Source organism: Spinacia oleracea, chromosome 3, assembly GCF_020520425.1.
Source record: "Spinacia oleracea cultivar Varoflay chromosome 3, BTI_SOV_V1, whole genome shotgun sequence".
Classification (NCBI taxonomy): domain Eukaryota; kingdom Viridiplantae; phylum Streptophyta; class Magnoliopsida; order Caryophyllales; family Amaranthaceae; genus Spinacia; species Spinacia oleracea.
The window spans coordinates 52,233,365-52,249,757 of NC_079489.1; the positions used below are offsets into that span (position 1 = coordinate 52,233,365).

Below are 16,393 nucleotides of genomic sequence, written 5' to 3' on the forward strand. Positions count from 1 at the left end.
ACTTTTGAAACCCAATTAAATTCCCAACATTGAATAATAAATTCGTTTAATATTCTAATTAAATAAAATACATTTAAATAACATTTAAATGCATTTTAAATTCTAAAAATCATAAAAGTACTTTATAAATATAATAAAATATGTTTATAAAATACAGAAAAATATAAGGTATTACACTGCGTGTGTGTGTGTGCAATGCTACCTACGACCAATCCTTGGTCGCTTAGGATTTCTTAATTAATCGTTTTCCTAATTCTACAAGAATTAAATGTTTTCGTGTTTGATTAAACATTAAATTCTAAAGGATTAATGTAACCAGAATCCTAATTGATTTAGTTAGTTGAATCCTAGTAGAAATCTAAGTCCGTTATTTCCACCCTATAAATACGTGGTTCATAATCACAATTTATACATCGCAATCAATAAGTATTCATATAGTTTAATTTCAAGTTTGAATTTAATAAATTGCCTAAACTTATAATTAAGCTTTCGAATAAAACATAAAACCTTAGATAATATTCTAGTTAATTGAATCTAAGGCGGATCCGAACGTGCTATGGACTATCTACGGAGGGGCGACATTTGGAGTCCTAGACTTGTTCTTGTTCGGTTCCGGAGCAGCTAGGAAAGGCACGCATCACATGTATATATCCTAAATTATGCTGATTGACTATGTGGCAATTAATTTGGATTTCTGGCTTTATGGTTTTTCGCATGAAATATATGATTTATATTTGTCATAACCTAACACCATATAGCTAGAGTCACTAGACACTATCACACAGACAAATAGAAGACCCTGAAATCTAGGAAGCCCCTTCAACAGCAAAAGAGAATTGTCTAGTGCATCTAAGGCCCTCTTTAGTTCACCTTATTTCTCTTGATCTGATCTGGTTTGATCTGATCTGATCTGATCTGAACTTATTTTTTCTGATCTGGTCTGGTCTTATCTGATCTAGTCTTATCTGGTCTGATCTGATTCTTTAGAATTAAGTTTAAACAAAAATCTACATTCATTAATATTGAATTACTTACGTGTAAAATAAATGTTACACAAATTTATAATATGGTTATTATTTATTTGACTTTGTCATGGTTTAACTATTCCTTATATTAGATAGACATGTACATGATCTAGATAGATCGGCTATGATCTACACATATAAGTTCTGATCTGGATATCGGTTCTGATCTGGACATGATATGTACATATCAATTCTGATCTGCACATGATCTGTATAAATTAGTTCTGATCTGACATGATCTGTACAAATTAGTTCTGCTCTAGACATGATTTGTACAGATCAGTTCCGATCTGGACATGATCTGTACAGATCAGTTCTGATCTGGACATGATCTGTACAGATCAGTTCTGATCTGGACATGATCTGTACAGATCAGTTCTGATCTGGTCATGATCTGTACAGTTCAGTTCTGACCTGGTCATGATCTTTACAGATCAGTTCTGATCTGATCATGATCTATACAGACCAGCTCCGATCCGGTCATGATCTGTACAGACCAGTTCTGACCTGGTCATTATCTATACAAATCAATTCTGATATGGACATGATCTTTGTTGATAAATTCTAATCTGAACATAATCTATACAGAGTCGATATCTAGACCATTTATAATTTGGACATATCGATTCTGATGTGGACATGATCTGTACAAATCGGTTTTGATCTGAACATATTGGTTCTGTAAGGATCGATTCTAATGTAGGCAAAATCTTTGCAGACTTGAACATGATCTGGACATGATCTGTACAGATCAGTTATGATCTGGATATTATCTGATCCTATCAGTTCTGGTCTGGACATATAATGGTTCTGATCTATAAAAATCAGTTTTGATATGGACATGACCTGATCATATCGTTTTTGATCTGGACTTAATGGTTTTAATTTGCACATGATGAATTTGAATGTTTTGTTAATGTTTTTTTTTAATGCCATAAATAAATAGATTTTAATTGCACCGACAACAACATTATTTTTATTAAAGCAATAACAGTAAAAAAATAATAAAATTAATAATAATGATATAAACATACACCAATAATAATAATAATAAAAATAAAATAAAAATAAAAATAATAATAATAATAAAAATAATAATCCAGGTCCCTTTTCCGGCGGCATACACGGCTATTCCGGCGGCGGTTTGTTCGGTGAGGCTTCCACGGCGGTTCGGCTGTTATTCGGGCAGTTGTTCGGCAGTTCCACGGGCAGTTTCGGTTGCGTTTTTGGTCCGTTTTGGTGCAGTTTTGGTACGTTAATTGTTGAGGTTTTGGTGCAGTGTTGGTCCGATTTGCAGGCGGTTTCCGGTGGCGTTTTACGTGCGGTTCTCAGGTGATTTACAGGGGTTCAAAAAGGTTTTCAGGCCGCCCGAAATTTGGGTGCGTTCCGATCAGGTGCACCCTTATTTCGATCAGGGGTGATTCGGTGGTGCTGCGATTTCGGTGGTGCTGCGATTTCGGTGGTGTTCGGTGGTGTTTCGGCTGTAATTCGGGTCAGGTGCAGCGTCATTCAACCAGGTTGTTCGTTTGGTAGGGCTGTTATTAGGGCGGTGTTGTTGCTTTCGGTTGCGTTTTTGGTCCGTTTTGGTGCAGTTTCGGTACGTTAATTGTTGAGGTTTTGGTGCAGTGTTGGTCCGTTTGGCAGGCGGTTTCCGGTGGCGTTTTACGTGCGATTCTCATGTGATTTACAGGGGTTCAATAAGGTTTTCAGGCCGGCCGGAATTTGGGTGCGTTCCAATCAGGTGCACCATTATTTCGATCAGGGGTGATTCAGTGGTGCTGTGATTCGGTGGTGCTGTGATTTCGGTGGTGTTACGGTGGTGTTTCGGCTGTGTTTCCGGTCAGGTGCAGCGTCATTCAACCAGGTTGTTCGTTTGGTAGGGCTGTTATTAGGGCGGTGCTGTGGCTGTGGTGTTTCGTGTGCGTGAACCATCAGGTTGTGAGTTTGTGAGTCTTGGTCAGGTTGTGCGTTAACAATCAGGTGGTGTTGCTTTGCTATTGCTATTGCCGTTCAATCAGTTTGTTTTTGTTGATTTGTTGCGTAGGATTCTCCGGCATTGTTCGTGTTGTTTTGGGAGGCATTTCTGGGCTTTCGGTGGTGTTTAAGGTGGCTGTGGCGTGTAGGTGCTGCTTTCTGTTGAAGTACTTTGATATGGCGGCTTCCGTGGAGAAGTTTCATTGCCCTTTTGTGGGTCTTAGCGGGTGCCAGGATGGAGGTGGGCGTGGTTTGGTGAGGAGTTCACTGCTCACTCACTTACGTGATCGTCATTTATGCTCTGGTGTGCGGGATGTAACCCGTCATTCCCTTTCAACCAATTTGCATGTTTTTTCTACGGCTGAGGTGACCTTTCGACGTATGGGAATTTGGCTATGTGGAGATTGTTTCAAGACTCATACTCATCGTATTAGGTGTCGACATGGAAGTGGTTCTAGTTCTGTTTTTGTGGATCCACCTGATTCTGGGGATGGTATTATTCGTTTTATTCTCTACGGTATTCAAAAACCTCTAGCTCCTACTTCCGAGCTGTCTTCTTCTGATGCGCCTCGAGAACATCATTTTTCCTTTGATGTTTCTCTTCTAGACTCTTTACTGTCTAAGCGGTTGCGTTCTGTGAAATCCATCCCTCCCAAATGTCGTTTGGGTTTTTCGCGAGTTCTGAAAGGGGCGCTTGATAAGGTGATTGGCAGACCAGATGACATCGCTTGTTGGGTTCAGTTGCTCGTGTTACCACTTTGTGTCCTTACGGCTTTTTCTCCGCGGAGTAATCGTGAGTGTTCCTCCGGTGTTAGGCGGCGCCGACAGGAAGAGTGTATCACCTCTGCTATTCGTTCTTGGGGTGTGCCGGGTGGTTCTGAGCATCTTATTATAGACACATTGGCTAGCGTGTCTCCCCCTCTATTGGATGTTGGCGAGGACCATGATTTGACGGAGCGTAATATTAAGCAATGCAAGAGAAAGATTTCTGACGGTCACTACACTGCTGCAGTTAGAGTTCTTTCGTCCTCAGGTCTTGCCCCTTACAATGATGCTACTCTTGCAGATTTGCAAGCGAAGCACCCTTCAGCTCCGGTCCCTTCCTTACCGGATATCCCTATTGATCATCACCTTACTGCTTCCTCCGCTGTTGTGTTGGAGCAGATTAGGGGCTTTCCGCGTGGTACTTCGTGCGGTAGAGATGGTTTGCGTGCTCAACACCTTTTGGATTGCTTGGGTGGCGCTGCTGTAGCTGTTTCTGATGAGTTGGTGGACTCTATTACTCAGGTAGTCAATCTGTTTCTTGCTGGAAAGTGTCCTGCTGAGCTTGGGGGATATATTGCTAGTGCTCCTCTTACGCCACTTGTTAAGCCTGGTGGTGGTATTCGGCCTATTGCTGTGGGCACTATTTGGAGGCGCCTTGTTTCTAAGGTCGGGGCTGCTATGATTGGTCCGCGTTTAGGAAACTACTTAGGCGGGCTTCAGTTTGGAGTTGGGGTTCCGGCAGGTGGTGAGGCCATTCTCCATGCTGTCAATCGTTTGGTTGAGGCTCGTGGGGCCGATGTTGGCCTCTCTATGTTATTGGTGGATTTTCAAAATGCATTCAATTTAGTTGATCGATCGGCTTTGTTGCGTGAGGTTCGGCTACATTGTCCTGCTCTTTCGTGTTGGGTTGAATTCTGCTACTCTTCTCCAGCGCGGCTGTATTGTGGGGAGCATACCTTGTGGTCTTGTCAAGGTGTGCAGCAAGGGGATCCTCTCGGCCCTTTGCTTTTTTCTTTGGTTCTACATCCATTGGTGTGTCGAATCAGAGACTCTTTTGATCTATCATTTCAGGCTTGGTACTTGGACGATGGCACTATCGTTGGTGACACTTTGGTGGTTGGAAAGGTCTTGGAGTTGATTTTGGAGGAGGGTCCTCATTTAGGTCTCCATGTCAATGTTGAGAAGACAGAGGTTTTCTGGCCTTCGGAGGACCCACGCAGTCGTCTAGAGGGTGTCTTTCCTGCGGATATTGCTCGTCCTGCGCTTGGTGTTAAGTTGCTTGGTGGTCCAGTCAGTTCGGATTCCTCTTTTTGTAAGGAGTTGGTTTCGCGACGTGTGTCGAAGACTGTTGTGTTGATGGATGCTGTAGCTGAGCTTAATGATCCCCAGTGTGAGTTGTTGCTTCTTCGTGCGTGCACTGGAGTTTCTAAACTCTACTTTGCTATGCGCACTTGTCCGCCTCATCTTTTTGAAGCGGCCCAATTATCGTTTGATTTGGCTCTTCGGGCTTCTTTAGAGCGTATCGTGACTGCTTCGGGACCTGGGTTCGATGACTGGCAATGTCGTCTTGCTACCTTGCCTTATTCTTATGGAGGATTGGGTGTTTATTCAGCTGGTGATGTTCGGCATTATGCTTTTCTTGCATCCCGTTTGCAGTCTTCTGGTTTGCAGGATTCGCTTCTTCGGCGTTCAGGTGTTGATGGTCCAGGGTCGGCCTTTGATGAGGCTCTTGGTCTTTTCAATAGGACCGTGGAGACCGACCTTATGAGTAGCCCTAGTGAGATCGCTGCCCCCACTCTCATGAAGAAATTGGCAGACATATATTTCACGAAGGTTACTGCTGATGCGGAATCCACCCACTCCTTATCTTCCCGTCATGTTGCCCTATGGAAATTACAGCAGGGGGATTCCTCCTCAGCTTGGTTGCGGGCAGTCCCCATCTCGGGTTTGGGCCAGACTATGAACGGTAAGACTTATCGTTCGGTTCTTTGCTATCGGTTGGGTATTCCGTTGTTCTCTGATTCGGCGCCTTGTTCTGCTTGCTCTCGGGTTTTCGATGGGGACATTTATGGGGATCATGCCGTGTCTTGTGCTGGGATTGTGGGTATTAAACATCGGCATAATGTTGTTCGTGATACCCTTTTGGATATTTGCTATCGGTCGGGGATTTCTGCTCGCAAGGAGGTTAATGTTGGGCTGACTAGTGAGAGTAATGGAGCTCTTCGTCCTGCAGATATATTGCTTTATTCTTGGGATGGCGGTGTCGATGTGTGTGTTGACTTGACTGGGTCTTCCCCCATGACGCAATCTGGGTTGTCAGACTTCGTTCCGGGTCGGGTTGTGGCGGTTGCAGCGCAGCGGAAGCAGGATAAGTATGCGGCACGTTGTAGGGCTTTGGGTTACGGTTTCTTTCCTTTTTCCTTCTCTTCTTTTGGAGAATTAGAGAAATGTGCTGTTTCGTTACTGAAGCGGGTCCAGGCGTACTCTAGGGCTCAAGACATTGGGGCACGGGCAGCTGCCCACATTTTCAGCAGGATCGGGTTCGCCATAGCTAGAGGAGTGGGGGCCCAGATTGTATCTCGGCTCCCCTCCAACTTCTTGTAATTTACTTGATCTTTGTAGCTTGTTAAGCTTGTAACGTTTTGGTGGTTTCCCATAATAATAAAAATAATAATAATAATAATAATAATAATAATAAAGTAATAATATTAATAATAATTATAACAATAATAATAATAATCAATAATAATAATAATAATAATAATAATGATAATAATAATAATAATAATAATAATAATAATAATAATAATAATAATAATAATAATGTTGATCTGGTCTGATCTGATCTGATCTAGTCTGATCTGATGTGGTCTGATCTAGTATGATATATTAACTTGTGATCAAAACCAAAATTCGTTTAAAAATAACCTATTTTTATTAATTTTACGTTTTTGTGTGGACATTATTAATATTCTTCAAACAATTAAACCACAAACAATTGTGAGGATATACCATTCCCCCAATGACAGATCTTCCTAACAACTTGGGTTCCGGGCGGAAAATTCCGTAGTGTATTTTTAGTTCCACCATCCCCCACTAGTAAAAAAGTGTTCATTTACATCGCTGAATTTACGTCACACTTATAAATTCGTTACGCAATTGACAAATTTTTAGTCTAAAAATTTGTCATTGCATCGCAGATTTATAAATGTGCGACGCAATAAATTTAAATTTGGGTCGCAGATTAATAAATGCGCGACGCAATGACTCTAACTTCTGAAATTGGGTCACGAAACCCTCTTCCTCTCTCATCTTCCTCTCTCATCTTCCTCTTTACTCCGTGTTAAACAAAAAAAAGAGAGTAAACAAATCAAGGTTTTTGTAGTTGCAGCACCGCCACTGCTGAAGTAGTGTTTGAGGGTTTGGTAAGTGAGTCTCTCCCCTTTTCATCGCATCTCCATTCTCCATCAGTTAGATAAGGTTAAGGGTTTATCGCCATGGGAAGATCTAAAAAAGCTCCGAAATTTGCTGTCAGGAAGAAGCTTGTCACTTCAAAAACCCTAAAACAGTACTTACTCTTTTCTCTCCATCTATGTTCTCTCTTCTCTTTCGTAAATTGATTAAGCATTATCCGCTTATTAATTTTATTTCTTCAAATCCAGGCACAAGCAAGAGGTGTTAAACCCTAAAAAGAAGGACCTTGAAGCCGCCAATCTCCCTAGAAATGTGTAAGCTTCCCTATTCCTTCCATTCGTTTATTGTTAACTTTATAATTAATGGGCAAAAGAAAGTGATCCTAATTTGATTAAATTCGTTATTTTTGGGGTTATGTGTGTTCTTCAGGGCTAATGTTTCATCTGCCCTATTCTTCAAGTATAATACCGCCTTGGGACCTCCTTACCGGGTTATCGTTGATACCAATTTCATCAATTTTTCCATCCAGAATAAAGTGAGAACCTCAAATTATGGTTTTATATGTTTCTTTGATGATGAAAATATAGTACTGCTTTTTATTGAATTGAATATTCTAGCTTAAAGTGGCTTTTTTTCTTGGCTGAATTAGTTGATTACAGGAAACTGCTTCCCAGTGATTAGGTTTTGTTAACTTTGTGTAATGCAATTTTCACCTGGTGGGTTTTTGGTTTTATGTTTTGTGCAGTTGGATTTGGAGAAAGCTTGTATGCGAAATAATAGCCAATATTGGATATTTGTCATTGTTTACTAGCCAATATTGGATGTTTTGCTTTGTAAATGTTTTTTTGGGGGGTTGACTACTGACTATGACCGTTAATGTCTGACATCTACATTGAGTAGCCTTCTTGTGATTCTACCTTCTATAGATGTAAGAGGATGAAGTTAATCTTTATTCTGGTCAACTAATTGCTCATTTGATTAAATTGGTCTTATCTTATGGCTTTCATGTGAATTTGAAGTATATCTTAGTAGTTCTTTTTGCTCGAAGCATTTTTCTACATTATATCTTTATAAGCTTCTACATTATCGTTCTGTGCCTGGGAAAAATGAGACCTAAGCTGGTTGAACATGGAGATTTTACCCATCTGATCAATAGTTTATCTAAATCAAAAAACCTGATATTCTGAAATGGATCTGTTCTTATTTTATGTTGTAATTTTTTTTGATATTATGAAAAGTTTCATGTTAAGAAGCATTATACTATTTAAAATATACACCTACTTGGAAAATAAGAACACACAAAATATTAGAACATATAAAATATGTTTTAGAACATATGTAACAAGTTTTAGAACATATGGAAAAAGTATTATAACACGTGGCTTAAGTTTTAGAACATATGGTTTACTTTTTAGAACATCACTTGCTTATTAACTTCATATTCTCTTTGAAATAGCATGTTGGTTGTCTTTAGCAATTTCATGAAACAAAAGGACTGTGGAGAAGATAGGAGGATACCGTGTTGCATTTTAGTTGCTCAAAATAAGTGTCAAATTAGTAGGATCGAGCTACCTTATTAAATGGAGTATAACAAAGTGTTTTTTAGAACCTAAAGAACATTATTTAGAACATAATTGTTTAGTTTTTAGAACCTAAGGAATAATATTTAGAACATTACCGAAAAAGGATTAGAATATTGGAGTTTTCTCTTTTAGACCTTAGGTATTGTTATTGATATCGAATATGAGGGAACATAGTTCTATTATCAATTCCATGTTATGATTATTCTCTTAGGGTTGTTATATGCAATGTGGAATGGAATGAATGGAATGGCAGTGCATTTCTTACACACACAACTATTTTCTTAATCTTGGGGATTTATAAACCTTATTAATAATTATGGACTATGGAGAGAGATGGTAAGTTCAGAAGTGATATTCTGGGAACTAATGGATTGACTTAGAATTCAATTTGTCGTATTCCTTTAACTTGATTGGTAATGTAAAAGTGCATAAAAAATAATCTTTATTTGAATCAACATGAATTCAATAAAACCGACATCCCCGGTTCCGGCACGGCGAAGAAACCGGCATCCCCAGAGCAGTAAGGCTAGATTTCAGTTTCCGACGCCGGGCTTCTTGGTGTTGGAGCTCCGTTTTACCTCATCGTCGTCCTTTAGTACCGTGTTTAGGTATTTTCTCTCTCCTACCTTCCTTTCTATATTTACCTGATTTTGCGATTTTATTATGTGAATTTTTTATGTGAATTGATTTTTGGGAAAATAGGGATTTAATTTGTGATTTTGATTTCCGGTGCTTCTTATTTGTTGATTATGTTTAATCATAGGGTTTAGGTACTTCTGATATGTTCTTTGAATCAGGATTTAAATTGCTGTTCTGTGATTTAACAATGAATTTTCAGTTTTCAAATGTAAATTAGCTTGAATTTGTATTATTCTTGGACCATACCCAGTAAACCAAATATGGCCTAGAGGTTTCCGGCCATAAACAATGAACTGTGAACCCATTTCATGAACAACCAGAAGTTCCTAAACGCTTGAGTAGGCCATGACAAATCCTCTCAAAATAGAGCAGATTCCCCAAAATAAACTAAATCCGTTTCTTTTCCTCTTTTATAAGGTAATAGTAAGCAGCCTTACTCACCTTGGGTACAAGGATCAGAAATGTGTATGGATAAAGGTCATAAGCAATTATTCTTGCAGCATTTTCCCTATTTACTTGAACTTTGAAGCATTCAAGTTCTATATCTTATTTACATACACTAGTGGAGGAGATATGTACTTTGATTAAAGTGAGGATTCTAAGATAATTAGTAGTAATCCACACTCCAAAAATGTTATCAAGAAAGAAACAACAGAGTAAAACCATTAAAATTGTACGTAATGAGTGATTGAGTAATGACCAAATGCAAGGAATTAGTACACACTTTGTTTCAAGGAAGACCAAGCAGCAATAGCTGCGTTTTTCTGAGCTTGTTTCTTTGTTTTAGCTGCCTCTCCCATGAAATTCATTCCTGCCAACTCAAATTTGCATGAGAAAATAGGAACATGTCCTGGCCCTGAACGAATAGTGGTGTAAACAGGGAGATTCAGGCCGGCTCTATGAGCTCTCTCTTGAAGCAAGGTCTTATAAACTCCAGTTTCAAAACCCAACTGATTCATCACTTATGTAAAAAATATGTGATCTTAAGACAAACATAATTAAGATAAAGTAACCCAGACAAAAGGTGGCTAGCATAAGACAAATGCCTTAATGATTATGAACGTTGCTTCCACTAAGGAGGGTGTACTGGTTCCCTGCCTCTGTCACTGCAGATGATGTTGCTGCTTCTGTCCCCTTGTTACGATGTTGCTTGGTCTGCCTCCTCACATATGTATGGAGCACCGGTGCAGGTGGTGGGTGTATTGCAGTAAGTTTATTATTATACGACTTAAATGACTTATGATGCTCTTCTTTGTGACTTTTGGGCCACTAGTAAATCTTTGTTTAATAATTGAGCAAGTTATGGTTACCAAGTTCAATCCCTAAATTATTAAATAATGAAAAACATAGTTTTTTGTTCTCTGGGAACTTTTATGAATTACATCATGTTGAAGGAGTTAACTTAGAACTTTGAAGTCTTACTTTAGGTGGCAAATATGTATTGATGGGCATGTTAGATCGGTGATTTATTTTTTACCTTCATGTACATATAATATCAGTATATTGTAGCTGTAATTTCAATTTATGTCTTAAATCAGATAACATTAGCAGATATGAGCCCTGACCACTTAATTTTAAACTATACGCTGATTATAATATGACTGGCTCAATATTTGCATGATTCTCTCTGGTCTCTTCCCCTGAGCGTATTGTTGGCAGGGGTTTTAGCTACTTCATCGAGGTTCGTGATCATCTTGTGATGATAAAGTCATGTGTTGGCACAGCTTATCAAACTGCTTTAAGGTAAAAAGAATTGTACACAACCATACTACTACTGCTGATTTACTACTTTTTCTTGGAGGTAAAAGAACTTTTAAGGTAAAAAAAAATTTCTTGGAGCATCAGAGGTTAGTTGGTTACTCAGTTCATCAGTCAGCTCGCACCTTAGTATACTACTGCTGATTTACTACTATTTCTAAACCTGCAGCAAAACTCTTTCACTCGTTTTTGATGAGAAGTTCATCAGACCATGGGAGTACTATTTTGACTATTGTGCAACAGGATTCAAGACAAGAACACTAGGTCTCTAGCTAGCTAATTTGTTGTATATTTAACATAAATTTTTATGTTTCAAGTGTAGTTAGGTTCGTTATCAACATGTTGGTTGGTCTATGATCGATTTGCCTTTTATAATATTGGGCTGTAAAACTCTATTGACAAGTTTATGTGCATTATAACTGTAGACACCTACTTTTGTCCCCATTCCCGCAAGGGAAAGGTTCGATGATGATGACGCAAAAATTCCACTTGACAACGCATCTCCTATAAAATAAACGAATCTCGATTCCCCATTTCATTTCACCCGAAACCTGCTATTTATGGAAACCTGCTAAAAATAGTAACCGCCGTAAAAGGTTGCTTCTAAAAGTGGCAAATCAAAGATAGAAATCTGTCAGAATTAGGTGTTGCATTCCAACATAAATCCTAAAAGAGATAGAAAACTGCGAGAATCCTATTCCTAATATGATTCAGAAATAAGAGTTACGTATTAATTAAGATCCTAACGAGCCTAGAGTTCGTAACGGGCCCAAACGCATTCCGTCATAAAATTGATACGCGCTAAAAGACTCGAATTAATCTCAAACTCTACGGATTTCAAGAATCCGAATCTGACTAAAGAAAACAGCTCAGACCCTATTTTCAACGCCTGGCTCTGGGCGCCGAAATCTTCGGCGCCCAGGCCTGGGCGCTGCAAAAACCTGGGTACGTGTTTTTTCCTAATTCTTTGTGGATTAGAACTCTGTAATTCTATCTTTCCACGAACTCTTCCCTATAAATAGGCCCCTAAATTCGACGTGAAAGAACAACAACAACACACAATTATATTCTGAGTATTGACTCCAACCCTTAGCCTAAGCCTCTCGCTGCGAAACTGTTCACGCGTTCTGTCGCAATCGATCCATAAATCGAACAGAACGTATCCTGTCCCATAATTGAGATTCGTTAAATAAAAAGGAGAAATAGCAAAGTCAAAGTGGTTAGTTTTCTGAGAACCGTGACGCACCTCTCAAGGGTGCGTCGTAATGTGTCCCTTTTCGATGATTTAACTGCTTTCCTCGCCCTTTTTATGAACTGTTAAACTAACCTAATCTGATTGTTCTATCACGCCTAACAAATATAATATTTTTGGGAAATCGGATTATCATGCTAGGTACCTTAATGCTATTTAAATCAGATAATCACGATCGAATTAGTATTATATGTTGCATATTGCTAAAATCAACTCAGATTAGTTTAATAGTTAACGCATGTCCCTTCAATTATTTATGCTGAGCTAGTAAGGATATCCTGCCTCTGGAGTTATCGACGAGCGAAGTACTCCTCTCGGTAGTTACAGTCCCCCGAACCCTCAATCTCTACCTTGCGGGTGTATATTGAGAGATCCCCACACCAGGGATCACAAGGGAACCTACGGCCGTCGTGGTCAAACATAATTGCACTCCCTTTATGTCACGATAACCGGGTTTTGTCAGTTTTTCTCATTGTCGTTAAAAACTGAATGGCGACTCCTATATTACTAGTCAATTGGGTGTATACTCACAGGAAATCCAATTACACTTGATTGAATAAAAAGAATCGTCACACCCACGAGGGACGAGGTCACGCATTAGCCTCGCGCTTTTTCGACCCCCTCACAGTGGCGACTCCACTGGGGATAGTGAAGGAAATACTCGTGCTTGTAGGTAACACTAGTAAAAAAAAACCCTGTTGCAACCCCCTTATTGCAGCGTACATGTACTCATACGCTTCAACAACCAGTCGGTCAACGCGGGTCAAACCCTTTAAAGGGTTATTGCAGCGTACAATTTAATTGTTCCATGCAAAAAAGCTTGTTGCAGCGTACATTTTAAAAGCCCCTTGCAATAGCCCATTTTGTTGCAGCGTACATTTTAAAGCCCCCTGCAATAACTCGTGTAAAAATTTATTCGCTGCAACCTAATTCGAACAAATTAATCCCCCGCGCTCAACTCCCTTCTTCTTCCCTTACCTTTCCTGCGTCGTCCACTTTAAAAAACAAAAAATTCCCTGCGTCGCCCAAAAAGCTTCTCTTTAATTTCTCGCCTTCTCTCCAGTCGCCGGTAGCTCTTTTCTTGCCTCCTCTTCAATTCGTTTTTAGGGTTTGTATAATTCGTTTCTTCAATTCGTTTTTAGGGTCAATTCGTTTGTTCAATTCGTTTTTAGGGTCAGTTCGTTTGTTCAATTCGTTTTTAGGGTTTGTTCAATTCGTTTTTAGGGTTTGTTGATTGGCCCAAATTGTGTTATTTAATAAACATGTTTAATATTGTGTTATTTCTCTAATTTTTTGGACTTTTATTGTTTATTCTTAACCATCCTTTACAGTTTGAAGATGAACGAGATGCTGAAGATGTTGTGCACGGAGTTTTGATTGATTTCTCTAAAAAGCTGCGAAATTGCCCTCAAAACCCCTGCCCCCATCTCAAGCTGGTGAAGTTTTGATTGATTTTACACTCTTGAGCAGAAATACATACTATGAGCTCCACCTGTTCGATAAAATGTCTGAGAAAGATGACAATATGTCTAAGAGCTCCACCTGCAATTTGAAAACCGCAAGAGGTTCAGCCTTGAATCATGATTTTTACGTTTACCGACATATGAGAAGGTAGTTAGAGATTCTAACCTTGTTTATAATGTTCCCATCCTCAGGATTAAAGTACTTGGCCATTTCGAGGCAGTAGAGATTTTTTCCTTCAGAGCTAAATTGACTAGCCTGCAGGGGTTCTCTGGGGCTGAAGGTAGATCTCCAGTTATTAATTAGACCTGTCATGTTTATTATGACGAAGCCTTCAATATAATCAAATGAATTATCTGATGATATTAGTTGTTCTTGATCCTTGGTAAATAAGTTGAAATCTAAGTATAGTACTCTAATCCATTTCACCTGTTGGAGTGTGGAAAAAGTTTTCAGATGACCACAGGGACCTTTATGATTCAACAGTTGAAGTCAGATTAACGATGGGATACTTACCGATCTGGGACCTAGCTCTAGAGAGATTCTGGCCCTAGTGATGATGCCAAACTTCCCTAGTCCCCCAAGAACACCATAAAAGAGGTCAGCGTTCTCTGTTGCCGAACAGTTCAATATATCTCCTTTTCCTGCACCCATGAAATGAACAAAATAATTAGCCGACATGTTGATTAAATGTGATCTTGTTCAATGAAACTCATATGCTGAAATATAAGATGCCCGAATTGGATATTCAAGTATTTACTTTGTATAATATCTTTAAATAGAACAGAGTTAAGAACTTACCAGTGACAATTTCTAGCCGATGGACATTGTTTATTTGAGGTCCGTATTTGAATGCTTGTCCACTAATCCCGGCATTTGATAAAGTTCCCCCGATAGTCAAATAAAGGTAGTCGGTCCATGATTTAGGTGATAATCCCTGTTTTAGAGTCTCATGCAGAATGTTAATCCACAATTCACCCCCTGAAACATCAACATAAGGTTGCTCGCATGTATGGACGTGCAGTTTTGGTTCTTCTAGAGATTCCATGCTGATGACTATGCCACCATGGCTTTGAGATTGACCTTGAAGTGAGTGACCATGGCCTCTTGCTGTAACAGTAAGCTCTGGGTTATGACCCATGTTGATAACATGTTTGATTGTTATAGAGATGTCAGAGACTGTTTTGGGTAACAGAACCGCCATCGTATGAAAATGGTATCTGTTACCAAAGTCATTTGCCACACGGCGGGTATTTTGGAAATCGAAATTACCATTTAGATTTAGTTTTTTAAGTGATGATACTAGCTCAAGTGAGCTTAAGTTTGTAAAATCTGGGGTGGCATGAGGAAGGTAAGAGCAATGATTGATATTCTGCTCAGCCAAGTTAACAAGAGAACTAAGAAAACTTTTAGCAGCATCTATATCTCTGCACTTTGTCTAAAGAACTTACACGACAACAATTCACTAGAGGAAAAAAATTCCCTTGTTGCAGGTCCAAAAGCTCTTGATATAGGGGACATCCTTGTGAACATCACGTGACAATGAAGCCAAAATAATTAAGAAATAAGAAGGACATTTAAACTCTAAAGTTAGTATTCGCAATATTTTAGCTAACTGGCACATCAAATTAACCAAAATACTCTTTGTAAAGCAATTCTTGGTGATGTGCAACTTCAACTCTTCAAGAGAAATAGAAAAGGCAGTAATTCTCACGTCAAAAGCTAGTTTTGGTGGAGTCTACTTATGTAGCAAAGCCAAATGAATTACTGTAATAGTAATACTAGCTGAAGTGTACAAGCCATGACAATTTTCGAAACCCTACCATTTATCATTTACTGCCCTTATTCCCTTTTCTTCCAATGAGGCAACTAAATCCAAGTCTAATTACAATGTGCGTTCCTGTACTAAGCTTTTGATCAATAATTCAATGATGAGACAAATTTGACATTTGTGGTCCAGAAAAGTTGTATGGTAGAATAGTCATCCTTTTCCTTGTAAACCAAATTTATATTGTGGGTCTCATTGCTGAAACTTTGACAATTCTCAACTTGTTTTGTGATGACCAATGAACTAGAACTTCTTTAGTGAAATGATATTCGTGGTTTTCGTTAATCGATTTAATTAGCATAGCAAAAAAAATACAGCTTCCCTATTTGATTACTGCTTTCATTCTTAGTGAAGCATTTTACTGTGCTGCTTTTTCTCATGCAGATTGCCATTAAGTCAATAATGTGCCTATGTTATTCCATTTTCTTAATCTCCTCGTTTTCCTTTCTAGTACTGCATTGCAGCGCTAGTGACTGCTTAGAAGAAGGTTCTGTTGTGACTGATGGTTCCAGCAACAATACTCTAGTATCTCCTGGTATGGCTTTGTTCTGAAATGGATTCTGCACAACATAAAGCTTACAGTTTTGCAACTAATTTAGTCGTTGAAGTCATTAGTCAGCAAGAGCTTTGAGTCCTCTCAGAAAGAGAACACAATCCCAGAATTGAAATATGCATGGGTTCGAAGAAGTGATTG

At 39.0% G+C, this 16,393-nt stretch overlaps 2 protein-coding genes across 3 annotated transcripts; one reads left to right on the forward strand and one right to left on the reverse strand.

Moving 5' to 3' along the window:
- The first annotated feature begins 7,022 nt into the window (after positions 1–7,022).
- Positions 7,023–11,586, forward strand: LOC110776178 (rRNA-processing protein FCF1). 2 transcript variants are annotated; one of them, XR_002530029.2, is made up of 4 exons: positions 7,023–7,332; positions 7,427–7,492; positions 7,608–9,369; positions 10,513–11,586. XR_002530029.2 is itself a non-coding variant. In XM_056840300.1 (3 exons), the coding sequence occupies exons 1-3, from the start codon at positions 7,262–7,264 to the stop codon at positions 7,798–7,800; spliced, it is 330 nt and encodes a 109-aa protein (XP_056696278.1). In that variant the 5' UTR covers positions 7,024–7,261; the 3' UTR covers positions 7,801–11,586. The 2 variants fall into 2 exon arrangements, 1 of the variants encoding a protein (XP_056696278.1); XM_056840300.1 differs by having other exon boundaries at positions 7,024–7,332; positions 7,608–11,586.
- A 2,986-nt stretch (positions 11,587–14,572) lies between these two features.
- On the reverse strand, positions 14,573–16,091 carry LOC130469689 (cytokinin dehydrogenase 1-like). The gene is made up of 2 exons (XM_056839117.1): positions 16,062–16,091; positions 14,573–15,309 (listed from the first exon to the last, which is right to left on the reverse strand). The coding sequence occupies exons 1-2, from the start codon at positions 16,089–16,091 to the stop codon at positions 14,620–14,622; spliced, it is 720 nt and encodes a 239-aa protein (XP_056695095.1). The 3' UTR covers positions 14,573–14,619.
- Between the last annotated feature and the right edge of the window lie 302 nt (positions 16,092–16,393).

Coding starts and splice junctions, on each gene's coding strand:
- LOC110776178 (XM_056840300.1), top strand. CDS start 7,262: ATGGGAAGATCTAAAAAAGCTCCGAAATTTGCTGTCAGGAAGAAGCTT. Junction 7,333..7,426: donor ACTTCAAAAACCCTAAAACA/GTACTTACTCTT, acceptor CTTCAAATCCAG/GCACAAGCAAGAGGTGTTAA. Junction 7,493..7,607: donor GCCAATCTCCCTAGAAATGT/GTAAGCTTCCCT, acceptor TGTGTTCTTCAG/GGCTAATGTTTCATCTGCCC.
- LOC130469689 (XM_056839117.1), bottom strand. CDS start 16,091: ATGGCAATCTGCATGAGAAAAAGCAGCACA. Junction 15,310..16,061: donor GCATGAGAAAAAGCAGCACA/GTAAAATGCTTC, acceptor TAAGTTCTTTAG/ACAAAGTGCAGAGATATAGA.